The sequence below is a fragment of the Hyalella azteca genome, unplaced genomic scaffold (genome assembly GCF_000764305.2).
Source record: "Hyalella azteca isolate HAZT.00-mixed unplaced genomic scaffold, Hazt_2.0.2 contig3855, whole genome shotgun sequence".
Classification (NCBI taxonomy): Eukaryota; Metazoa; Arthropoda; class Malacostraca; order Amphipoda; family Hyalellidae; genus Hyalella; species Hyalella azteca.
Genome location: NW_025934088.1, coordinates 86803 through 113795, shown reverse-complemented (window position 1 = coordinate 113795; position 26993 = coordinate 86803). Strand labels below are relative to the sequence as shown.

At 42.5% G+C, this 26993-nt stretch overlaps 1 protein-coding gene across 2 annotated transcripts in view; it reads right to left on the bottom strand.

The window, feature by feature from the left end:
- The window catches only part of LOC108678696 (OTU domain-containing protein 7A), a 31100-nt gene extending 4475 nt beyond the window's left edge, over positions 1–26625 (bottom strand). The window contains exons 1-8 of one of the 2 annotated variants that reach the window (XM_018167154.2): positions 23205–26625; positions 6094–6155; positions 3572–5629; positions 2060–2139; positions 1778–1874; positions 1498–1659; positions 1250–1381; positions 67–268 (exon numbers count right to left, since the gene is read on the bottom strand). In XM_018167154.2, coding sequence (XP_018022643.2) covers positions 67–268; positions 1250–1381; positions 1498–1659; positions 1778–1874; positions 2060–2139; positions 3572–5629; positions 6094–6155; positions 23205–26164 — 5753 coding nt within the window. In that variant the 5' untranslated portion in view covers positions 26165–26625. Of the gene's footprint in view, positions 1–66; positions 269–1249; positions 1382–1497; positions 1660–1777; positions 1875–2059; positions 2140–3571; positions 5630–6093; positions 6156–17430; positions 17577–23204 lie in introns of those variants that run through there. The other variant, XM_018167155.2, reaches the window with a different exon arrangement.
- Between the last annotated feature and the right edge of the window lie 368 nt (positions 26626–26993).

Genomic DNA, 26993 nt, shown 5'->3' with positions numbered 1-26993 from the left:
ATCTCGACAAAAGCAACGCTAACACATACAAGGTGATCATCACACGATAACGCTTATTGCATCTACCCGCTGCGACTCGAGGGAGATGTGCGACCACCCAGCGGGGGTTGGGGTGATTGGGGTGAGCCCTCAGGGGGACTCGAAGTGGTGTTGCTGGGGGGGTCCGTGGGGGGCGGTGGTGGTGGGTCGGTGTTGCGGGGGGCGGTGCTCGCGAGTCGCAGTACATTAGCCCACTCGTTGGCCCACTCTGCCTCACTGTACACCAAACCTGCGAGTTGAGGGGTTTGAGTGGAAGGTAAGAGAGCGGAGACAATGAGCTGAGGGGCGAGGATGCAATGAGCAAGTGGGCAGAGACACAAAGAGCTAGTGGGTGGAGACTATTAGAGCAAGTGAGCGGGACACAGAGCTAGTGGGCGGTGACACAGAGAGCTAGTGGGCGGAGACATTATGCGATATTGGGCGGGACACAAAGAGCTAGTGGGCGGAGACACAAAGAGCTAGTGGGTGGAGACTATAAGAGCTAGTGGGCGGGACACAAAGAGCTAATGGGGGGAGACACAAAGATCTAGTAGGTGGAGACTATAAGAGCTAGTGGGCGAAGACACAAAGAGCCAGTGGGCGGAGACATCAAGAGGTAATGGGCGGGACACAAAGAGCTAGTGGGCGGAGACACAAAGAGCTAGTGGGTAGAGACCTTAAGAGATAGTGGGCGGGACACAAAGAGCTAGTGGGCGGAACACAAAGAGCTAGAGGGCGAGACACAAAGAGCTAGAGGGCGAGACACAAAGAGCTAGAGGGCGGGGCACAAAGAGCTAGAGGGCGGGACACAAAGAGCTAGAGGACGGGACACAAAGAGCCAGTGGGCGGGACACAAAGAGCTAGTGGGCGGGATACAAAGAGCTAGAGGGCGGGACACAAAGAGCTAGAGGACGGGACACAAAGAGCCAGTGGGCGGGACACAAAGAGCTAGTGGGCGGGATACAAAGAGCTAGTGGGCGGGACACAAAGAGCTAGTGGGCGGGACACAGAGCTAGTGGGTGGAGACATCAAGATAAAGTGGGCGGGACACAAAAAGCTAGTGGGCGGGACACAATGCTGTGTTGCGGCAGTGGGAGGAGTCAGAGTAAGCAGTGATGAGGGGGTGGAGACATTGACAGGCAGAGTGTGGAGACAGTGATGGGGGGGGGCGGTGACATTGCTAGGCAAAACGAGGAGTCAGAATAGGCATTAGGCGGGGTGAGGCAGTTACCGGTGTCGGAGTTGGCACGTGCCGTGTGGTAGCGCCAGCGTCGCCACAGCGCCGTGGCGTAAGGCGATACAGTCATGAAGGCATGCAGCGCAGACCGCAGGGACAGCAGACGGTCGTGGAACCCCCACATGCCTGCAGGTTAACAAGGGGTCAGGGCCGGATTGGGACGTGGACGTATGTTAAGAGACGTGATTAATGCGGCAACTTGAGTACCGAGCTGTCGACCTCTGTAGAACCAGACAACGTACCCAGGGACGCGGCGTGCAGTAGGCAGTTGCCATCCCCCGTGGTGGCGAGAGGCCACAGGCGCCGGCAGGGGCCCCACCACCAGTTGAGGCGCCCACAGCTCTCGAGCGCGTGCAACGTCGATACCTCCACCAGGTCACGCTCCACGAACCAACGGAAGTTCGCTGCGGGGTTGGTCATAATGGCTTGAGGTAATGGAGAGATAACGGGGAGTGGGCAACTAATGAAAATTTAGCGATAATGTTAAGTGATGAAGACACTAATGCCTCTAATAATACTCACGCTCGTAGACAGAGAGGTCGGGCAGCATGAAGCTGTGGAGCGGTGCATCGACGGCGCCTCCCGCCACGCTACTGCCGTCCAGGGCGTCCCACAGGCCCTGAGTGGTACACAGTATACACTGATACAGCGCTCTGAGTAGTTCAGTATACAGGGTCCTTTGTAGTTCAGTATACAATATACATCTAACAGGTCCTTTAAAGGTGGATTTGGAGTAGATTAAGACTCAGCCGCTTGAACGTCACCTCCCCCCCTTTTAAACAAACACGTCAACTCCCCTCTCACCTGGGTGAGCTCGTTCCTGGCCCTGCAGACGACGGGGGCGTTTTGAGGAGCCTTGGAGATTCCACGGTGCAGCGAGCGACCTGCGGGTAATCGTCACATCACATAACTATCACTCCATCACCACCACACAGACGTACAACACTATATCTCTACCACACAACTATTTTTCTACTGTTTCGGACCTTGCAGTCCAAGGCTACGCTGGAGCGCTGCCTCAGTATCCCTTCTCTTCTGCAGTGAGGTGCATCAACCTCTCCCATTAGCCCATATCTCCAATCCCATTGACCTTCGGCCTAAAGGTTCGCTGAACCGCTTTAAACAGCCGCGCTGCATCAAACATGAACGGTATTTACAGTGGGGGGAAATAAATATTCGTACACTTGAAAAATCGTATTTTAATGTATGTAAGTACACAAACTTAACAGGAAAAGTGATTTAAATTATGTATAGAGACGCATAGTATTCAAAAATACTATCAAAAGAAATTAAATCTCAATGCAACAAAAAACAATGCAACATGTTCACTTTTCGGGGTGAAAAAAGTGTTGCATTGTTTTTTGTTGCATTGAGATTTAATTTCTTTTGATAGTATTTTTGAAAACTATGCGTCTCTATACATAATTTAAATCACTTTTCCTGTTAAGTTTGTGTACTTACATACATTAAAATACGATTTTTCAAGTGTACGAATATTTATTTCCCCCCACTGTATAGCTGGCAGCAGAACTCAAGTAGAGGAGAAGGATCACGAGGGCTCTGATGAGTGTGATAATCGGTTCCGCTTCTCTCGTTCTGAACGTCCGTGAGACACGCCTTATCTGTCGACTGCCTCTTGCATTCAATACCGTTAAGCGGTCATCAAACTTGCACTGGGTAGTGGGACTCCGACTCCTCTGCCAGCTCTGAATCTAAGAACCTCAAACTTGGTTCAGTTGAATTGCATGTTGTTCGCTTGGGCCCAGTCAAGTACTGCAAACAGAGGTCTTCTTGCAATCTCTCACCGTCCGTCCCGTTCGTTATAGTTCGCAAAAGGTCGATAGTTCACTCAACTTCCACCAAAGTACCATCACACCACCACAGCGCTACCATCATTCTACCAACCAACCACGATCACTTTACCATTTGACCATGTTACTTTGGAGTGCTTTATATATTTCCGCTCATCAGCGTTGGCATCTCCCTAATCCAATGCAATTGAACCACGATCAAGCGAACTTAGAGACAGGAGTTATGCACATGGCCTCTTCCTAACAAAATTTAGATCAGTATTTCAGCATGGCCATGTCTTACGACGAAATTGTTCGTTTCTGTGCGTGAGGTGCACATCCTGAAAGATGAGTAGCAGAGAATAGACCCTAGAACACTGGAGGTTTGAAATAAACCAAGCTTTTAGCTAGAGGTGACTAATCGGACCGTAATAAAACTATCATTTTCCCCGCACCAAAATGGAACATATACATTTTATTGACAATTTGATCATATAATACCAATATAAAAAGTAGCAATACTCACTGATGGCCGAAGAGTCGCGGCCCAGGTTCTCCTGTTGGGGTTCAACTGTGGTGGGAGGGTTGCTGGACACCATAGGGGTGAAGGAGCTGGCGCTGTCGCTGCCCAGTCCACTGTCGCCGGTGTCAGGAACATCGTCGTTGTTGTCAGCGTCCACTTCAGTTGTGAGGACGTCAGTTGGGTTGACAGCTTTGTTGCAGTCCGCGGGCGGATCTCTTGGTCGGTGATCCCGGTTTGTATTACGGGGATCCGAGCTTTCTGTGCGGGTGTCGGGATTCAGAGCTGACACGGGTCGAGCCCGAGGAGGGTCCTGAGGAGTCTTCGCCCTGCGAGGCGGGTGTGTCTCATGAGCAGCAAGCGAGAGGATGTATGGGTTCAAGGGTTGGCATGACTCGAGGTTGGTTAGAGGATCGCCTGAAACCGCAGTGGGGGGAGGCGTGTAAGGAATACGCACTTGACACCCCGGTATTTCTGGGGACGTAACCTCCTGGTCGTAACCTCTTTGTCGCGATTCACTAGACGAAACTTCTTGGTCGTAACCTCTTCGTGGCGTCCCCTTAGACGGATCTACCTGGTCGTAACCTCTTTGTCGCGACCCACTAGACGTAACCTCATGGTCGTAATCGTTATGTCGCGATCCACCAGATGTAATCTCGTGTTCGTAATCTCTTTGTCTTGAAGCACTAATAATAACTTCCCGATCGTGCCTCCCATGCCTGGTGGCGCTAATGGTCGCACGGGCTTCTTGTTCCGCCAGCTCCTCCAAAGACCGGCGGGAGCGCCCCGTGACGACGGGAGAAGCCGTTTGGACGCCTTGATTCTGAGTTTGGTAATGTCGGTGTCGGGTCTCGAGGGCAGCGTTGAAGCCGTCTACCAATGCCGCCACTTTAGACGACCGTCGGGGTGCATCGCCCACGATTTGGTTGCCGCCTCCTACAGGAGCAGAGTACGACTCACCAGGTCTAACGAAGCGCTCGTCTTCGTAGAAGGTGGGCTCATTTAACGCGATTTTGGAACCCCGCGTGCCCATCACGGGACTGGGGGACGATGAAGCACCAGAGGTGGGAGGAGACTGGGGTTTGCGTCCTCCCATCACTTTCTCTCGGAGGAGTGCGTTCTTGGCAGCGCTTGAAGCCCGCCTATTGAGGGGACTTTCACCCTCACGAACACTGATCACACTGCCTGAGCGTTCCATTTCCCCACGAGGCCATTTGTTGAGTTGTAGCGCCGACCCAGGGCGCAGGTCTCCACCAATTGGGGCTGTGTCGCCAAGTGTGGCCCGAACGGAGCTCAGTTTGGCCCGATAATCAGCGAGGATTTCAGGCTGGTAGACGGAGGCTGTTGACTGACTTAGGTATATTGACCCGCTCCTTGGGGGAAGTTGAGGACCGTCAGAAGTGCCTCGCTGGAGATAACCTTCCCCACCATTACGCAGGAAATAAGGAGAGGACGGCAGTTGGACATTGTAGGAGCGCTGAGGGTGGAGAGGGGCATGGGAAGGGACGGGTGGGGAAACCTGGAGTGCCTCTAGTCTCATGGTTTCTAGCAGTCGTGCGGACGTGGGGACGAGCAGAGAAGTGCCGCCATCCCTTACGAGCTTGTAGGCTCGACGAGGCGGTGGAGGAGGTGGCAGCACGTCCCCGGGGTTATCATGGGTAGGGTCGAAGAATTCCCCCATAGAAGTAGGTCGGTGGGAGTCAAGTCGACTGCGCCGTAACCCGTCGCTGCTGTCCACAGAGTCGCTCTTGCCATGGCTGATGACTAGACCGTTAAGGCCCTGCATGTCCCGACTACTGAGACCCTGGGAGTCCACCATGACACTCTGAAGGCCCCCTCCGACGAAGGCCCTGCTGTTGAGGTCATGAGGAAGGCCACGATTCAGAGACTCGTACGGGGGCTTGACGGGAACTGATCCTCTCAGCTGGGGTAGTGCCTTGCTGGGAAGGAGAGTTAGGGGGACAGGGTGGGGGGAAGTCAGCCCCCTCCTGGAAGACGTGACGGGGCGCAGGGTGAGCTTGTCGTACATCACGAGGTCACCGGGAACGCGCTCCAGTTGCTCACCTGGTCATACAAGACGAACTCAGAGTAGCACTGGCTGAGTGATAGATTCTAATGAGTGCCAGCACTGGTAGGCGCTTGCACCCGCAACATTCTAATGAGCGACAGCACCAGTAGGGCTGATGAGCGGGCTGGCACCCGCTAGACAATGGTATAGCTGTAGCATAGGTATATAGTTTAGCGGAGTCACTGTTTATTAGTCACCGTTAGATCTGTCGCCGCTTCTGTACACTGCAGAATATTCACAGCATGTTACAGTCTAAAACATGCAACTTACTGCTTCAATTGTGCGTTACTTAACCGCACGGCCTCCTCACCAATTTGACCAGAACAGTCGCAGGAGGCTGGGATCGAACCCATAGCTTGCTGCTCAAGTTTCGGTGCTCTGAACTGCCACTAATAGAATACTCTGCCTCACAATAATATTGATTCCATTTATTTCTTACAGAAAAGACAGCCATGCTCACCGTGATGCTTGGCCTGCCCGACGTTGGGCTGCCCGAACTCGGCTACCTTGGCTGCCTCCATCCTGTAGGGGCATTAGAGGCAATAGAGCATTAGGGGCAAGAGGGCTTTAGAGGCAAGAGGGCATTAGAGGCAAGAGGGCATTAGAGGCAAGAGGGCATTAGAGGCAAGAGGGCATTAGAGGCAAGAGGGCATTAGAGGCAAGAGGGCATTAGAGGCTAGAGAGCATTAGAGGCAAGAGGGCATTAGAGGCAAGAGGGCATTAGAGGCAAGAGGGCATTAGAGGCATGAGGGCATTAGAGGCAGGGCGATAGTGTATCTTGTCAAGGCAGTGCAAAGCAGTAAACATCTAAGTAACCATTGTATAATGTAAGGGACACACAGTTTTATGCTTGATTCTGCATATATATTTTTGCTGAAACTAGCTGAATGGAATGCTGGTAAACTACCAACACTTCACACTCTAGAGTTTAGAGGCTGTCATATTCACTTTTACATCAAGCAAGATTTCAATTTATTCAATATCCAATTGTCTGCGTGGCATTCAGCTAGAATATGTGCAGCTATTTCTGTTCTGGTAATCTTTCAGTCTTCTGATTGTCAAAGTAAGATATGTGTAAATATATTTTCATTTTTTTACTATTTACATTTCCCACATTTATTGTGATCTCCTTTAAGGTAAGTTGTGCTAACATATTTTATTCCTTGCCTGGTTGGCAGTGCCCTTCATATATCAGTTTGCATCTGTCCAGTTGCTGGTTACTGTCCCTAACACTGCACTCCCTCTAGTTACATAGGCATGTAACTAATGTAAACATTCATTTTCTTCCAGTTGTTTGTCGAGTACCTTTTTGCATATATATAATCATAATACCCACTCCATATGCATGCTTTGCAGCTCAGTACTCTTAGGTACACTTGCTCCTTCCCCAGAGCTGGCTTAGGATTTCACTGAAAGCTTACTGACGTTTTGATGCAACCTTCCTAAATGATGTTCTTGTTTATTTAATTACACACAAGTTTCAAGGCCCTAGCTCTTGTAATAAATCGGTCTGTAATATAAATCCCACTTGTGCAGAGGAAAATGTACTGTAATTACAATACAGCAAGATAACTGGTTAGGGCTGATGGGGATCATTTTTAAGGACTAGAGCATGAACCGCATCTTGTAGGTATTAAAGAACTTGCAGGATTAGAGGCACCACGTTTGCTTGCATTCTGTTCTTGTGTTTGAACTGGCAATAAAGACCAGCAATGAGACTCCACAAGTCAAACTGATGCACATTGTTTCTGAGTGCATAGGTTTTGCTCTCGTAACAGGTAGAATTTTCCTGCTGCAACCTGCAAGTGTTGTGTAATTTAATTATATTTTAAAAAGAGTATTCAACTTCACTAATGTTTACTTGTAACTTAATATACATTATTCTATTCCATTGAATTGTTGTTTATATATATGTAGGTACATGTGAGTTGTCTTAAAGTGCTTCACTTTGATCATCTGTCCACAAATGTTCAACTTTCACCAATTAATCACTTGGTACAAGGTGCTATTCACAAGGTGGAGGGGCCCAATGAGCAGGAAGTATGTAATGATATTCAGATTTTTGGATGTACATCAGCTTCCAAATCTATATCTTCAGAAGATCTTGCCAAGTCATTTCTCTTTAAATACGTACCTCTTAACATGTGTTTTTTGCTAGAAATCTTGAGGTTTAGGTGCTTCCGGTGATGAATTCTCAAAAAATATTGGCAAAATTTTGGGCCTAAAATCTGATGTTGGCAACACAAATGCCAGACTTACATATGGCACAACAAACTGTGCAGCCTGCATAGAGCCAGACTCTTAAGTGTGGCGCAACATAGGCTAAGCACCCCATATCTAATGTATTGCTTCAAAGATGTACGATTGAGGCAAATGGCAGTTGCTAATAATGTATCCCTGCAGATTTCATTTAATGATCAATATAGCCAAATGGCAAATGATCAAGATGGATTTGTCTCCCTTATGATTGCAGCTGGTGATGGATACCAATCAAAATTGGCAGCAGATATCAATCCATGTGGCATTGATTTATCAATAAATAGTTAGTGATTGGACATGAATGCCAATTGAGGGTCAAGATGGCTCAATGTATAGCTTGAGAAGATGCCAATATTAAATCCCATGCTGGCAATCTCATTTTTTTGCTAACTTGCATAGTATAGACCTTTTCATAAATGTATATATATTTGTATTCACATTTTATTACTTTTCTGTACTGGATCTCAAATGATTGTCTATTTTGTTTGTGGTTTACAAGTTTTTTTTTTTTTTTCCAAATGCTCCCAGATCAATTTGATTCTTATATAGTATCACACTCCGGCAAACATTTTCACATTGGCTTTCCTACACTGACTCACCTAATACCTCTGTTCTATATCACACTCCAACATTTGTATTCACACTGGCTTTGGTAAGGTACATTGAGTTGAATTATATATCTCTTAAAGGGGGGCATCTACCCTAAAGTCTTCAGATTTGGCTTTTCCAGTTTTTAGTCTTACCTTAAAGCTGACATTCTGCCCTATCCAACATTACCATTACCATCTCTGTACGTTGATTTATGCATTCACGACAGATCATGAAAGGGAGGGGGGTGGGGGAGTTCTTTAACAAATAGAATAGGAGGAAATTTGCTGCGGGCACTTTAAATAGAGTGTCTGCAGTGCACCTTAGTTTCCTGCCCAGCATCATATGAGGAGGTGTGCATGCAGTTGCTCCCACCATCCTTGACTGGAATCAAGCTCCAGTAACGATTAGTTTTGTATCAAGCTCCAGTAAAGATTAGTTTTGTATGGGCACGTGACTTTGTTGCACTCTCCTGAACATTCACACTCATTGTCATGGCAAACCTATCTGATCCTAAAGTTTTGAAGCTACAGCAATGAGACATATACCATTTGATTTGTAAAGACCATACCTATCGAGTAACGAAGCCTTTTTTTTCAGATTTGTGCATAGTTTGGATTCAAAATGGGGGGAGGGGGGAAAATCTGAAGACAATGAGAAAAACAGGAAAATGTGTGTAAAAAAAATATGGCAAAAATAAAAAATTGGCTTCATTACTCAATTGGCATGGTCTTTTCAAATCAAATGGTATATCTTTCAATGCTATAGCTTGAAAACTGTACGAGGAGATAGATTTTTCAAAGTACCTCCTTTTTTGTCCGTTTTCTATTTTCACATTTTCCAAAATTTCCAAAAAAATTTCCAAGATTTTGCCAAAAAATCGTACTAACAAAATCTGCTTGTATTTTGATTTTACATATATGTGTGAAGTTTCAGAAAGATCAGTTAGTAAATGTGGAAGTTTTTCTGGAAGGTAGATGCCCTCCTTAACTAGAAATTTCAAAGAAAATAAAATCTTTACAGAATTTCATCGTATCTTCATCACTGACAATGGAGCTGGACACCAAAATTTTTTCTATGAAGATCTGATGAACTTCAGTAGAATTTTCTTTGCTTAACCAAAATTAAAACCAAAATTTGCAAATAAAAAACAAAGCACAGGAAAAAACAAAAACAAAACTGACATATATATTTACAATATCAAGTGAATATGATCTAAAAGCTGAATTCAAACTGGGACTCTGCATAAAAATCTAAAAGGGTTCTAAATACACAAATCAGGAGTACCAAAAAAGGAAGCAAATACCTTAACCCATTAACACAAATAATTCTTTGGAGAGTACCCTATTAAAATTGTTTTCTAATTCTAAGAATTTATTTAGATATCCCATAACAAATTTTGAAGAAAAAATTACAACTTTTTTATTAAAATACAGACTGGCAAGTATGCTGTACTTGCCACCTAGCCATAACAAAATGCATGGCAAAAATAAGAGTACAGGTAGATAAAGGAGAAATCTTAAGTACTTGAATAGATAACCCAATGAAATCTCTGCCTTTGTTGTCCACTTTAAGCACGTTTTTTTGTGAAAGGTATTCATACACACTAAGTGCACAGGAATGTTGCACATGCAGAAACAATAAATGATATGAGCATCACATTTAAGGCATCTGATGTACAGACACCAGCCTTTATATGTCCAATGATGCTAACTGCCATACCAAATTGTATTCACAAAAGACATTCAAACTGGGCTTGTGCTGCTCCTTTAAACCAAACCACTGGAAACTGCTCCTCTAAATTTGCAGTGGTTTGGTTTCAACTGTTACTCAGGTGCATTGCTAAAATCCCGTACTAGATTTTCTACCTTGATTATTCTATATGCAACCTAACAGACAACCTTTATTAGTTTTTAAGATTCAAGGCAAATTGATTTTGAGGTTGAATTAGAAACGACTTTGAGCTGATAGTGAACAAATTCTTGTTTGAAGGGGCTCTGGATTGCAAATAATTTCATCATCAGATGCAATATTGTTATGATCTGTTACAGCTTTAGGAGTTTCTTTTCTTCTGCAAGGCTCTTTTGCTACTCAGACATTGCTCTAGTCTTCTGCTTTTTCTTTCAACAGGAAGAAGTCATGAATTACATCAAGTGACAACTTGAACCTAAAGATGCAAGTTAAAATTAGTTGCTACTAATCTTCAAGTGGTATAATGAAAAAAAAAATCAATTCCAGAAATTTATATCAGAGTGACAAGTACCTACACTTGCCACATATGTGTGTCACAATATTCCAAAAGTTGTGGTCTTATGGTGCAGCTTCTTCTGAATTTTCCCCCTAGTGCTGATTTTCATAATTGTGGCACATTACGGTACTAATCATTTCATTTATCTTCGCAAGTCAGTAATTATGCTCATACCTCAACTATAAAGTGGGATAAAGATAAAACCACCCATGGATTTGCCAAAAATGCTCATAAATAAGGCTAATTTCACCAGTTCCTATGGCTCTTTTTTAATTTCTTCAATGAAAAATAAAAAAATGGCCTATATCATATATAGTCAGATGGGGTAAGACAGGACCAAAATCACTAACAGGCATGTAGCATCTATACCATGAATAACTAAAAATTCCTAAACTTATCACAAGGTGTGGTTATGCAATGGGCTTCAAAGCTACAACTCAGACTTTTTGCATACAACACAGTTTTCTGTACAGATAAAAAAAAGTGAGCTGGTCCCATCTTACCCCATTGGGGTAAGATGGGACCAGGCTGGGGTAAGAAAGGACCAACAGGTAATTCTTATGTTACAAGGTTTTTAGTAAAAATATAAACCTGATATTCAATATTATCCATCTAGAAACACATTATTTGATTAAACAACCACTTGTTACTGTTTTGTGTTGCAGGAAGTCAACTCTAATATCAGTCACATTGGAGTTTTTGCCATGAGAAAACTTTGTAAAGAATAGAAATAGTAGGTTGGCTTTAATTCATTGTAGGGCACTGCCAAATGCTACATGTATATTCTATTAGTGTCATTGTCTGAAAATTTATCAAATAGGTAATAAAACCAATGGATAATCACTTAAGAGTCAGATCATGCCCTCTCACAAAATTGTGATAATAATTATTTTTTATGTTTCACACAATGATTTTTCCCCCAACCACTCTTGCACATTGTTCTGCAGCTCACTAATGGGAAGAGACATCCCTATTTTCTCCATCCCCATGATGCAATTCACAATAGTATGCTAAATTTATCTTATAAAAAAAGCTAACAAGTTAGAATGGTTATTTTAAGCAAAAGATGAAAATTTTGACCAAAATACTCCATGTATACTTATGCACAATAATATATTCATTTAAAAGCTATTTTTGATAAACTATGGGTAAAAAAGGACTATTTGTGGGGTAAGACAGGACCGTTTGTGGGGTAAGATAGGACCACTTGTGTGGTAAAACAGGATCATTTAGTGGTCCTGTCTTACCCCATGTCCGGTCCTTTTTTACCCCATTTTAGAATAGTTGTCAGGCAGTGATGGTGGCAGGTAGGAATGCCTAGTATGTCTCAAAAGTTGCTTATTACTTGAGGTTACCTGCCTACATCCACAAACCTGGCCAAAAAATTTTTTGTCATTAGACAGAGCTTATTTCTCAAACAGGGTTAACTATTTTGTGACCCTTCTTTACATAGGTTTTCTTTGAAAATTAGCCAGAAATTCATTATTTGCAGAAGTCTGTTGAAACAAGCACTGAAATGACAGGCAATGGTTGCTCTAACATATTCTTTTGTCAAATTAAGTTCAGTGCAATTAGAATGCATGCCATGGGCCGGTCCTTTCTTACCCCATGAAGGCTGCGATCCTGTCTTACCCCATTTGACTATACCTATGATTTTAAAAAATCATCCATTAAACAATAGTTTATGCCTGTAATTTTAGAAACATTCTGCCCATTATTCCAAATTGAGCTTGTAATCAATAATCATAGCAAATAAGACTTTTTTTACTTTCCTTTTCCAAGTCATGAGTAAACCAGTTAGTGAAGTGCCATGAATACCAGCATTACCACACTCAGGATTATGCAGGTTTTCAGGGAATTTTCCTGCGCATATTGAGTTTTATAGTTTATCTTTGCGCAGATGTTGGTGCAAATTCCAGTCATCCATTTCACCCCACGCAGTTGTTGGCACAAATACAGTTTGTCAAGGAACAGTCAAACAGACAAAAAACTTAAAATATTCAATATGTGTTTAATTATACTTCAATAATATATGATTTTCCCTGATATGAAAATTTTATACAAGTAAAAATTTAGAAATTTATTTTAGAAGAAATTATCTACAAATTTCTTATGGCAAGCAACATTGTTTGTTTCCTTCTGTATCAGGGTAATCAAACATTCTGTCCATTTTCTTTGCTTGTAATATACTAATTGTGCGATGATAAGGTTATTAGAGGTTCTACAGTTAGTGTCTGATGTCAGACATAATTTAATACAAATTAATGGAAAAATAGTTTTTTAGCGCAAAATCTTTGGTATTACTTTAGATTAAGTGCATCCAAAAAAGGGCATTTTTCTTTTAATTATATGTTTTTTGGGGTGTAGATAAAGAATCTGAAATCCATTTTTCGCGGTCGACATCAGAAAACCAATATTTTTCTGATTGTTTATATATTTTCTATAGAAAACAACAATGGGGGATCCGTGGGTAACCGGGGGTTTTAGGGGGGGGGGACACGCTTGAGGCTCTAAGTCGTAAAAAAAATATTGGGCAAAAATTGGCAAAATCAGCAAAAAATTGGAAATTTTTTGACTGGAAATGATCTATATCAATCTGGGAATGACTGTGAACCTATGTAAAACCCAAAAATCACACTAGATTAGGTTAGGTTAGGTTTTACCACCTAACCTAGCATGATTTTTGGGTTTTACATAGGTTTACAGTCATTCCCAGATCAATATAGATCATTTCCAATCAAAAAAATTTTCCAATTTTTTGCTGATTTTGCCAATTTTTTGACAAATTAGAGCCTTGGGCGTGTCCCCCCCCTAAAACCCCCGGTTCCCCATGGGCCTCCCATTGTTGTTTTCTATAGAAAATATATAAAAAATTGGAAAAAATTGGTTTTCCAATGCCGACCGCCAAAATGGATTTCCGATTCTTTATCAACACCCCAAAAAAAATATAATTAAAAAAACATCATTTTTTTTGGATGCACTTAATCTAAAGTAATACCAAAACTTCTGTAAATAAAATGTGTCTAGACAGAGCTGTCACCAGAAATTCCTAACAGAATGGTATGGCAACATCATCTCTACAGACTTTTATGTAATGCTGATACATTTCCATCACCATGTGTCATGTGATGTGTCCCTTGAAGCTATTCATATTTTATTAACGTTTGTTGTTTGTCTACATAATTAGCCTTCAAAGTTGTAAAAAATGAGAACTGATAATTAAAAAAAATTCCAGTGCCTGTGTTTTTTTATTCAATGGGTTTGAGCCATGCAAACCCACCATCATCCGGGGCTACTCAGGAGGGTTTTGAGCATTTTTTGTTAATAACTTCTAACCATGAAACATTCATAAACAAGTTTAGGCTCACTTTATAGCTCTTTGCGAGAGCTATCGAATGGCATTTTAAAAAAAATTCCATATGCTATTTGTAAGGTGCCAGAAGCAAAAAAAGAGTGTCCCAAGTAGCCCCGTCAAACGGGGCTACTTGGGATACTTGGAATAAAACTTCATTTTAAAATATTTGAAGCATGCAGAGTGTACTCATCCATTACTAACAGTACTCTGAAGTCCTCCTCTTTCATTGTAGATGATGGTGAGGTAGAATAAATAACATTTTCTGTGATTTTTACTCATTTTTCCTTTATTGATATGATATTACCATAAACATTGATTACAGTCAACTGGGGTGACTTTGGCCAGGTTTTTGATTTTTGGCAAACATAAACTGGGTTGACCACGTAAATGCCAGGGTCATAAATGCCAGGGTCGTAAACAAGGTCATAAACGCCGGAGTGACTTTGGCCATCGTTTATGACCCCGCTTTTGTTTACAAAACAAAATAAAAAACGTGGCTGAAGTCAGGGATGGCCAAAGTCTCCACCATATTATTGATGGGATATTACTGTATTATTGATGTGATATTACCATATCCATGAACATGCCATTGAGCATTTACAACAACCTTGTCCATTGCAAGCTTCATATCAGCAGCCTTAAAGCATTTTTTCTGTATCTGTAAGCTTGCAGGATGGCTTGTAATTTCACACCATTTTAATTGGGTTAAGTGAATTTATGATAAAAAAAATATAACTCAGTACTCACTACTCACTGCAGTGAGTGACAGAGAGCGCATTTTCTTGTCGATGAAAACTTGAGGTCACGGACGGACGGACATGGCAAGCACAATAGTGAATTTTTTCCATAAATGAGAAAATGCGCTAAAAATATTGTGAAAAACATACCTGAAACAGAAAGGAATGTTTTCGTGACAACTATCATATGTTTTGGAGAAATAAATCATAGTTTAGGTCAATTACTTTTCATTCTATGATGCCTGGTGCACAATTCTAAATATGACATTATATGCACAATTTTGTGATGACCGATTATGCACTAATTTTTCAATATGTGAACTTTTTTTCGCTCAGCGAGGTATATGTAATCAATATTCTTTGTTTTTAATCAATTTTTTTCTTAACTGGAGCCTTTGCTAACTGAGGTTCTACTGTAAATGTGCTTTTGGGGGTGTCCCGAATAGCCCCGGGGGAGTGTCCCGAGTAGCCCCGCCGTGCGGAAATGACCGCCATTTTTTTTTGGAATGAGATAGGCAAAATCAATCAATCACGTTTTCAAGCCGACGCCTGGGTGCAACTTTTATGTAAGTAAAATTTTTTAATACAGTGAATATTTTTTTACTACAGACCTTAGCAGAATCACTTTTCAAAATATTATTTTTCACCATTTCTTTCAGGAATTTTTCAAAGCTAGTGAATGTAGTATTTTTGAACTTCCTTTATACTACATAGATAGGAAAAATGTTGACGTTTACGCCACTATATTTAGTTTTGCAATATTCCAATTAGTTTTGCTACTAAAACAGTTTTATGCCGTGTTGGAAGACTGTCCCAAGTTACCCTGCCCGTCCCGAGTAGCCCCGGTTGGCGGCATTTCACCGGCCAGGAGGATGTTAAGATCAAAATGTATTCCCAACATTGACATATGGGTTTGTATTATTTGCCAAAGTCAGTCCTTCATTAGAAGGCACCAATCCGTCAATCAAGCCATGTGGATTGACGGATGTGACGCCTTCTATTCTTCAGTTTTGCAATTCTTCATTCACGTCCATTGTCCACAGTCCAACTGAATTGTGATCAATGAATAATGAGTAAATATTTATAACTGTGACAAGTGACAACTCTTAGAACCTGGATCAACACATTAGAAATCTAGTCAACTCAATGCAGATACAGTGGGGGAAAATAAATATTCGTACACTTGAAAAATCGTATTTTAATGTATGTAAGTACACAAACTTAACAGGAAAAGTGATTTAAATTATGTATAGAGACGCACAGTATTCAAAAATACTATCAAAAGAAATTAAATCTCAATGCAACAAAAAACAATGCAACATGTTCACTTTTCAGGTGAAAAAAGTATTCGTACAAAACAATAAATCCGCATTATTTTAATTTAATACTTGGTTGAATACCCTTTATTCAGCTCAACAGATACCAGTCTATTTCTATACGTCTCAACCAATGATTTGCAAATGCTGACTGGTATTTTATACCATTCTTCTTGGCACACCACCTTAAGATTCTCAATGTTTGTTGGGGACCTTTTCTTAATTTGAATCAACTAATTCTATCGCGTTGGAAGGAAGGAAAAAGTTATATGAAGATTGCTAGCTACTTGAATGTTCCTTTTAGTACAGTTGCTTCGTTCATTGGACTCTTCAAGACCCGTGACAGCGTTGAAAATCAAAGACGATCAGGTGCTCCTAGGAGTAGGAAGATTTCTGCACGATCTTCTAGATTATTGGGACAAAAAATCCAAGAAAATCCACAGATTACTCAAGGAGAGTTGCAAAGTCACCTGAGTGCCTCAGGAATCCAAGTAACCAAACGAACGATAAGCAATGAACTTCACAGAAACGAATTAAAATCACGCACCCCAAGAAAGACCCCACTCCTAATGAAACGACATCAAGATGCCAGGCTGAAATTTGTCAAGGAGCATAAGGACAAAGACTATGCTTTTTGGGAAAAGGTTGTTTGGACGGACGAAACAAAAATTGAGCTTTTCGGTCGAAATTATCGTCACCATGTGTGGAGGAAAGATGGTGAGTTTGGTGTAAGTGAGTGAGTGAGTTTGGTGTGTAAAGTTTTGTTGCATTGTTTTTTGTTGCATTGAGATTTAATTTCTTTTGATAGTATTTTTGAATACTATGCGTCTCTATACATAATTTAAATCACTTTTCCTGTTAAGTTTGTGTACTTACATATATTAAAATACGATTTTTCAAGTGTACGAATATTTATTTCCCCCCACTGTATATGTTTGTGTATAACGGCATTGCGTACTGAGTACTAACTACTGTTGCCGCGCTTGCTGCTTAGTCTGGACTCTGGTATGGTAGGTATGGACTGCTGACAGTGAGTGTGAGTCTGACACTTATTTCTAATCAAGATAAATTACCATTTGATTCAGTGAAAACATTCATATGCATTATATTTTGACGCTGCATATTTGTTTACTTAATTACTATGCCGCAACTGCCAACTAAGCCAGTGAAAGCCTGCTAAGTGCAGACTGCTGACTGTCTGCTGTCAGTGTCAGACTGACAGACTCAGAGTCAGTCTGCACTCTGCAGCTGCCATGTCAACCGAAAGTTTACCATAAACTTCTAAATTACTCACTCATATTTATATAAATAGCTATCAAATAGGAATGGTGATGAAGAGTTTGAATCATCTTGAAATTAAACACATTATTATCACTTCTTAAACTTCAGCCAATGTGCACTGTGTGATTGTTACGCATCAGCTTCCAGCATTGTTTTGAGTCGTGCTCAGCTGATTACCAAATATGATAAGGTTAGCCAACCCTGCCGCTGAAGTGCCAAAACTCGTGTATCTCACAATCAGCTACATTTCATGTAAAAAATTTCATATATCTGTTCATACCTTACAAATGTCAAGAAAGAGAATATAAAATCCTCAAATTTCCTAATCTCACTGTTATGTTGTAAGGTTATATGATTTTTTTGGAAAAGGAAAATTCTTTGCGTACAAAAAAACGGATAAACACAGACACTGCATAGTTTCAATAGACATTGAACATTGCGAGTCAGCTTCTGAGTGTGAAAATAATGTGGATTGCAAAAATAATCCTACTTCGCGTGGGGACAGCACAAAGTGGTCATCGAAGGGGTTGGCAACCCTGACGGTATGGTGGTTTACAGTATATCATTTAGAAGCAACAACAGCACGTTCAATTAATAAGTCGCTCGCCGCTGACGCAATCATTTCCGTGTGACGCAAATTTATGGTTACCTTGAGCTCGTCGAGAACATTATCTTGCTTTAAGTAAATTGTATGACACATTGGCCGTATCCGAGTGATAATCATTAAATGATAAAACTAAAAGTATTTCGTGGAGTACTCGTATTTCTATTGCTTATCATACATCTCGCACCCAATTTGGTTCAGGAATTCACCCTATCGAACCTAATGACGTAGGAGGATAAACGAAACTGCTTTGTTCGAGAATGTAATTCTATACTGCCTAGTCCGGGTCTCTAGGATATAAAGGCGGTCTAGGCAGTTGACGGCGTGTTAAATTCAGTAAGGTCCAAGGAAAGCTTGATATTTTCGTTGAATGTTGAATTTTCACCGACATGTGGAACAGCCTCCCTGATAGCATCGTTGAAGCATCGAGTATGAACATCTTCAAAAACAGACTAGACGAAGCTATGCAGGAGCATATGTGCAGTCTTAAAATGCCTAGCAACAGGCAATAAGTCCAGCAGCTATCTCAATCAATCGTCAGTTATGGAAAGATCGGGTTCCAAAGGCCGGATCCCTTGTGAATCAAGTCACGAAAAGTTCATGGCCTATGTCTTCAACGCCGACACTTCTATTCTATTCTATTCTAATAGAGAGTGTCCAAAGACGTGCAACAAGAATGATTCCAGGCTTAAAGGGCAAGTCTTTTGAAGAAAGATTAAATTTTATGAAGCTTCCAAGCCTCAGTTATCGACGTCTGCGTGGGGACTTCATTGAAGTATAACAAGTATACTCATGGTTTATACAGGGTCCCAGAAGGATTACTAGAGTTTGAAACAAGAACCAACACCAGGGGCCACGGCTATAAACTAAAAAAAAAAACTGCGTTGAAACTTGTCCACGCGACAACATTTCTTCTCGCTTCGAATCACCGACATGTGGAAGTTGGAACAGCCTCCCTGATAGCATCGTTGACGCTCCCAGTATGAACGTCTTCAACTTAAGGCTTCAACTTCAAGAACAGCTAGATAAAGCTCTGGAAAAATATATGTTCAGACTTGAAATGCCTAGCACAATATCGAACCCAGTGTAAGTCTAGTAGCTATTCCAATCTATCGCCAGTCCTGAAAAGATCCGGTTAAATGACACGATTTTAGATCTTCTGTAAAAAAGTCACGAAAAGTAAAAGAATCAGCGACAGGCCACATCAGGCCTACTCTTCAGCGCCGACATCACTATGTTACGAGTATGCAGAGGTGGGCAGTAGCGCGCTACATGTATAGCGGCCGCTACATTTTTAGTAGCGGTAGCGGCAGCGCCCGCTACATTTAGAGCATGTAGCAGTAGCGGTAGCGGCCGCTACATTTCAAAGTAGCGCTGCCCAGCTCTACGAGTATGTTTTGTTAATACTAATGCACACCGGTGCTTTGCTTGCGTAAATAGTGTTTTTAGGGTTGAACGTAACTTCCGGAGATAAAAAATTGCAATTGGTAGATTTATCACGTTTATAGCACAATCATAGCAATGGTGTAGATATACTAGCTCAATTTCATTGTTCCTGATCGGAATTTTTAATTACCACGAGCTATTAACGGCGTGACACATTGACGGCCTGTTTGACGGTGATGCTAAAGTCCATGCAAGACATTAGGTGTCCTGATTTTGCCCGGCAATTAGCCGGGCACTGTGACAGGTCTAGCGGACAGGGTATAGACCTGTTGTCGTATTGCGATAAAGATTGTATTCACAGAATGTCAGTTCCGATTAACTTACTACGAAGCCATCAAGAATCATAAGCCATCAAGAATCAGCTACGCACACCCTACCGGAAAGATAATATATTGTATGAGAATTTATATCGATTTCGTTTGAGATATTATATCAATTTCTGTTTCAAATTACTTCATTTGCAGCTCTTTCATTTTTTCATGTAGATAACCCAGTGCTACTTGTCTCGCAATACCTTCGTAATGGCGGGTTTCTGACGGTAATTTTTCGGCCTAATTCCATGTATTTTTTTTATTTGCTTTGCCAATATTTATGATAGCGGTTATTCATTATTGTGTTCTACACGAAAAAAAGAAGCAACTTGAAAATTTTCACCGATTCCTACGAAATCATTAGTAAATATTGAATTGTGGCGGTCAGTGGCCTTGACCGTTTATCACGCTATTTGTTAACCCTGGATATGCCAGAGCTCAGTCTTTGGATGCCAACCTGCGAGGTCACTCAACCGTTGAACGATTATAAGGTTTGCATGAGTGGCCGCAAATTCACCAAGTGGGCCGCAGATAAGCGATCGCCAGCCAGGGCCTTGATTGCTCGACATGGCGCGGCAACAGATCATCCTTCACAAAATGTGTAAAAATAATTAAGCTTTCCGGTACAGATACTGTATGTAGGTCACATCGGCGAGCTTGGGACAGAAGGAATAGCCGTACGGAGACAGAGCACCGCCGTGAGGGCAGGCTTGAGGGGTGATGGGCAGGCTGGCTTGAGGGGTGATGCATGCCGGGGTGAGGGGTGATGCAGGCCGTGAGTGTGGCGTGACATGTGGCGAGAGTGGCGTGACATGTGGCGAGTGTGGCGTGACATGTGGCGAGTGTGGCGTGACATGTGGCGAGTGTGGCGTGACATGTGGCGAGTGTGGCGTGACAAGTGGCGAGTGTGGCGTGACATGTGGCGAGTGTGGCGCGACATGTGGTCCGGTAATGGTAGCCGGTATAACGACCTGCGCAAAACTCCCTAAGCATCTTCATGGCAACAGCCAGGAAACAAAATGAGAAGGGTAGTAATTGGCATTGATCCTCTTGTAATTGAAGACTCGAGATCAACCGAAGCGAAGGTGAGAAACGGAACGCCACAAGGCTCGGTGCTATGGCCCGATCTTCTTCATCATCCACATTGCCGAAATCGATTCAGAACTTACGGATCTATATCATCTTTTACAGACGATACAAGATATGAATCATAGACGACCTGGCCTGCGAGAGGTTACAGGATGACTTGTCGACAATCTATGACTGGGACCTAGTGCATAGTATGCAATTCAACGGCACCAAGTTCGAAGTGATGAGATATGCTGCAGTTACTTAGTATCGGACTGCGCGGAAATTTAGAAGCAACTTGTTCGTAATCTCAGAGTGTTGAATACTGAAGCCACCTTTGACGACCACAGCGCGGCAATAGTAGCGAAAGGCAGACTACAGATGCGGTGAATCTGGCTGGTATTTCGTACTAGAGAAGAGGCAAAATTGATCTAACATTACAACCTAACCTTGCCACCGCAACCATGGCCGCCTGACCACCGCATCACAACGACCACCACAACCATGGTTTCATGACTCAACAAGAGCGTCGATAATACAAAGTTTGTGTTGAGGTGTTAGGGAGCGAGCGCTGTAGGCGATGGCACAGGCGATGTTATTGGCAGGCGAACACCGCAGCTGCAGTCGAACAATGCAGCTACAGGCGAACACAGCAACAGCAGGCGAACACCTCAGCTGCAGGCGAACACCACAACAACAGGCGTACGCCGCAGCTGAAGGCGAACGAAGCTGCTGCTTCTCTCGACGTGGAGTCAACTATCCACACCTAATAGACACTTCTCTGACCCGTCTGGGAACTCGCCTGCGGACTCAAACGAAAAACCTGACTGCGCGCTAAACTTAACTACTCATAAGTCCTTCAATACTGAACGGATGAGCTTGAATTTTGGAATATAAGTAGGTATTATCAATACGCAAAGATAGGAATAATTACATATTTCTACAATGATTCGTCCTCAATTAAAGCTAATGAGCGCATTTTTAAGCAAATACTCAGTCATAACTCCTTCAATACATAACGGATTTGCTTGCAATTTTTTATAAAAGTATTTGCTATAAATACGCTAGTTTAGAAATTGTCAAACTTAAATAAATTTCCATAATTTTCAATTAAGGTGAGGAAACTTGAACATGGACGTAATAATTTCGAAGTAGCACATGGCGTTCACATATTTGGTAGGTTATAGACTGTTAATGTCATTAAATAGGCCTTGCATGACCGATACTTCAGAATTGCCCGTAGGCATTGATCGATATAATTATTTTATTTATATTAGATCAGGTATACCCTGGAAGCTGTGACAGCTGTCAGTCTAACTCATATCTATATATACTAGTAAAAGACGTAATTACCCCAACGGAGGTAGGCCAATTGGCAGCATTGAAATGTTAAATGCCCTTCGTTGGATTGATTACGACCATCGCAACTCGGGACTAGGCAAACACACATAACTAACAGCCTATATTCTATAACCTACACAATGTGTGAATCTACGAAATTATTGCGTCCATGTTTAAGTTTTCTAACCTTGATTGGAAATATTGGAAATTTATTTATTTCTGACAATTCCTGAACTAGCGCATTTACAGCAATTACTTATATTCCAAATTGCAAGTAGATCCGTTGAGTATTGAAGGAGTTATGACGGAGTGGGTTGCTGAAAAATGCGTTTATTAGCTTTATTTGAGAACGAATTATTGTAAAAATCTGTAATAATTTCTACCGCAGCGTACTAATGATACCTATTTATATTCCAAAATTCCGGCAAATCCGTTCAGTATTGAAGGAGTAATGACTGCATGGTGCTGTTAGGTTTTGCGTTTGGGTCGCTTCGAGTCACCGACATGTGGAACAGCCTACCTGATAGCATCGTTGACGCTCCGAGTATGAACGCGTTCAAGAACAGACTAGACGAAGCTGTGCATGAGCATATGTTCAGTCTTGAAAAGCCTGTAGCACCTTACGAGCCTTGCAATAAGTCCAGCAGCTATCTCAATCAATCATCAGCTATGGAAAGATCGGATTCCAAAGGCCGGATCCCTTGTGAATCAAGTTACGAAAAGTACAAGAATCGGCAACAGGCCATGGGCCTATTTCTTCAGTGCCGACAATTCTATTCTCAAGTACGCAGGCGGGTCCGGAGAAGCGTCGATTCGGTACTATCCACTCCTACCAATAAACACAATAACATTACCCTATATAACATCTAATGTCATATAACATGATATATGACATTAAATTGAATAAATAATCATTCTAATAATATAGAGAAATTAATCACGGAATAATGTAAACAAATAACTATTGGTTTACATGAACCTCCGCATTATGTAAATGGCTTCAAATTATTGACTCACCTTTCTTTTTCCGGGTCCTTTTTCCCACCCCACAAGGGAAACTTGAAGTTGAAATTGAAGAATCCCTTCTGCTTCTTCTTGTTTTTGGGATGCTCAAGGACTGGCAGTAGTTTTGTCCTTGATATCATAAGGTTATTGTTGTTCTCCATCCCGGCAACGCGCGACATGGAGGAACTTATATCCGTGTCGCTGACGCTGCTCCGGACAGAGCTCCCTCCATAGAAAGGGTCCATCCCCTTATAAATGTTGTTCGAACTGTGGCTGATGCGATAGACCTTATCGAGAGGTGGGTTGAAGCTAAGGGACGAGGGTGCCATTCTGGGTTGAGGTTGGTTGCTGTGGCTAAAAGTTCTGTTACTGTACAGATTTGGGTCGCTTATGTTGCCGAGACTTTGGTACTGAAGCGAAGAATTCAGGAAATTGCCGCCATTGTAAGAATTTTGTAGCACGTATGTGTCGGAAAAGCTATTACTTCGCCGCCGGTTTGTACCACTAAATCCTGTTTGATAGTTAGCGTTGACGTGGTCGCTGTCACTTAGATAGTACCTATCACAACCTCTCACTGCGTCAGGACCACTTCTACTAGTTGAACCATACACCCCGTTGCCATCAGGGGCGACAATTACTGAGTATCTCTTCCCATCGGCAGTGTAAAGATCCCTTAAGGTAGCGGACTTGACAGTTATCAACCTATACACTTTAGGCCTCGGTCTCTCCTCGTAACGCTCGGTCAAGGTTCCACTGGTTCTCTCTTCATTTGGGGTTCTGGCTATTTGAGATCCTTCATAGGCCATGCTTCTGTTGTAGTTCAGGTCGTTTGTAAGGTGAACGTCATTGAGTCTGTTTTCGTGTCTGTCATGTCTACGGGTTCTAGAGAGTTGAGCGTAGGCTGAATTTTCAACGCGTTCCCCGGAATTAGGGTGTGGAGAAAAATAGTCGTCTATTTCGGTTGTCGTTTCGTCAACTAAGTATTTCCGACTTTGAAGATCCTCTTTGTCATAGTCAGCCTCCGACTCGTCCACTCGAGCAGAACGTTGGTCAGTCACCGGTTGGTCACGACTAACAGAAACATTGTTAGTACTTTTCCTATTGTTTTTTGAATTCAAATTTTCGAGTTGCTCTGACTCTTTGCCAAATTGTGCTTTCCGATTCGCCATGTCTCTAAGATCGACATTAGTCATGTCATCATGTGGGGCAAATTTTCTCATCTGCTCAGGTTCTACGTCAGAATATTTTGGTTCATCTCCAGTATGATCATTCCCTACCAAATAATTGTCATCTCGATGGTTGAGATTTTTATTATTTTCTTTTGATTCATTGTCTGGATTGGATTCTTGGTCTTCTTCCTCGCTGGATGCTGGTTCGTCTTCTGAACCCTCGCCGGAGTTCTTGCTCGTCGTGATCACTTCTACGTTGGAGGCCTCACTCGAGGGTGGAAGTTCATGAGGTTCCTTCACGTTCTCGTCACCAAGGGTCTGCTTTATTTCACTAGACTTAAAAGCAGGCCCGTCCTCATTCAGCCCAAATCCGTCACCAGCGTCATCGCGTGCTTTTACTTCCGCATGTTTAGTAGAATTGCCTGTTGACTTTAATTTCATGTGTGCTCCAGAATGGTGCGCAGCAGATGACTTCTGGATGTCTGAAGTTGATGAGTTTTCTGAATTCTTGCCTATATCTTTCAGTGTCTCCTTTGATTTTGAATCGGAATTTCCGAGTGTTTCTTGAGGTTGATCGCAAACTATGCCATTTTCCGAAGCCTCTGCAGTGGTTCCAGTAGGAGGCGAATCGGTGCCTTTCTTTTTCAAAATTCCAACGGGCATCACATTTTCTTTCGATACAACTTGTTGCTCGTTTTTCGGTTCGTCTTCACTTTGCTCATTGGGATCAGATTTCTTGGGCTTCTTTTTTAATTTGAAGCTAGTTTTCTTGGTGACTTTACCAACGGTCGTTTCATAATTGTGCAAACTTGCTAGTTCCTCGAAGGTCACCGACTTGGTGGACTTAGGCGAGCAAGTGGCATCGAGAGGATTGTTGTGGCAGTTCGGTGGCATCAAGAGGTGATCCTTCAGATTCGTAGATCTTGGTTCAAGGTTTTGCGAATGTTCATTTGCTGGAGGCAGACTTGGGTCTAAAATTCGTCGGTGTTTGCCCTGTGGACTGGAAAAATTGTCGTCATTGTTACTGGGGTCTTGGATGTTCTCGAATGGTCCTGGGGTGTCAGCGCTGCAACTGTGACCTACTAGCTTGTCGGGATCAGTAGAAAGATTTTTTGGACTTAAGACACGTTTACCGTTTTTTACACTTATGACTTTACTTTCCTCTATAATTTTTGTATCAGAATTAGGTTTAAGTTCCAGAAATGCATTCGAATTCACTGTAAATGTTTCTTTGTTGGGGCTAGAGGCTCGATTGATCACCTCGTCAGCTCGTCCATCGCCAGTATCAAGCAGTTGTTTTTCGTGATTCAGTTGCATTCGCTTCGCAGGGTCGGGATCCAATTCACTGCCCAACAACGTAACATCAAAAGGTGGGTTAATGGCTGGTAAATTGATGGTGTTGTCAACTGAGGAACTTATCTTCAAGGCCTGGTGAGGCACTTCCGATGAAAGGTCGAGATCGCGTTGGAGCCCAGCAGGAGAAAGCTTCAATTGCCGTAGGGGGACTTCGGGTGCTTGTTTTAGGTTCTGTTGGGGTACTGTTGAAGACAGTTTTAGGTCGCGGTGGGGTACTGAAGGTGACAGTTTTTGGTTGTGGTAGGGTACTGTAGGAGACACTTCGACGTCGCGTTGGGCCCCTGCAGGCGAAAGGGAACGGTCAGTTTTCAGTAGTCTTGGGGTGGTCCGCTTCTGAAAACTCGTCTTCAGCCTCGGCTGGAAATTTTTCTTTGACGTTGATCGTAAGTGCGTCGGTAGATTGTCGTGCTGCTCAGATGTTGAAACCTGTGCAGATTTCCTTTTCATGCCTCGACGTAGAACTGTGACGTTAGTGCTTTCACCAGCTGCCTAAACGCCGCGTCAGCGAAATACTCGCTGGCAAAGACTTTTTTGCTTACATTTTATTATCGGATTAAAATGATTCAATCAGGCGAATAACTCTTTGACATCAGCAGAATGATCTCTCGCGGCTCTCTGACATCAGCAGAATGTTCTTTAACTGCTCCCTGACATCAGCAGAGTGTTCTTTCACTGCTCCCTGACATCAGCAGAATGTTCTTTCATGGCTCCCCAATAACCAGGATCTTACCACACAAGTCATATTGATCTACCAGCGTTATAATGCTAATGATTTATAACTCTTCAACTAGTTTAGTCGTTATATCTAACATTCACTGCAATATCAGATTTTCACTGTAATGTCGGAAATTCACTGTAATATCTGAGATTCACTTTACCGAACTTTCCCTCCCTGACGTGTTATTCTGTTCCGTAATATTTGGAGTGCCTCTGTGAGTATTCCTGCGGACTTAGAAGTGAAGTGAGATCTAGGGGGCAAACTAGCAGGAGTTAACTAAGTAATAAAGTGAGATCTAGGGGGCAAACTAGCAGGAGTTAACTAAGTAATGCAGCGAGATCTATGGAGCAAACTAGCAGGAGTTAACTAAGTAATGCAGTGAGATCTAGGGAGCAAACTAGCAGGAGTTAACTAAGTAATGCAGTGAGATCTAGGGAGCAAACTAGCAGGAGTTAACTAAGTAATGAAGTGAGATCTAGGGAGCAAACTAGCAGGAGTTAACTAAGTAATGCAGTGAGATCTAGGGAGCAAACTAGCAGGAGTTAACTAAGTAATGCA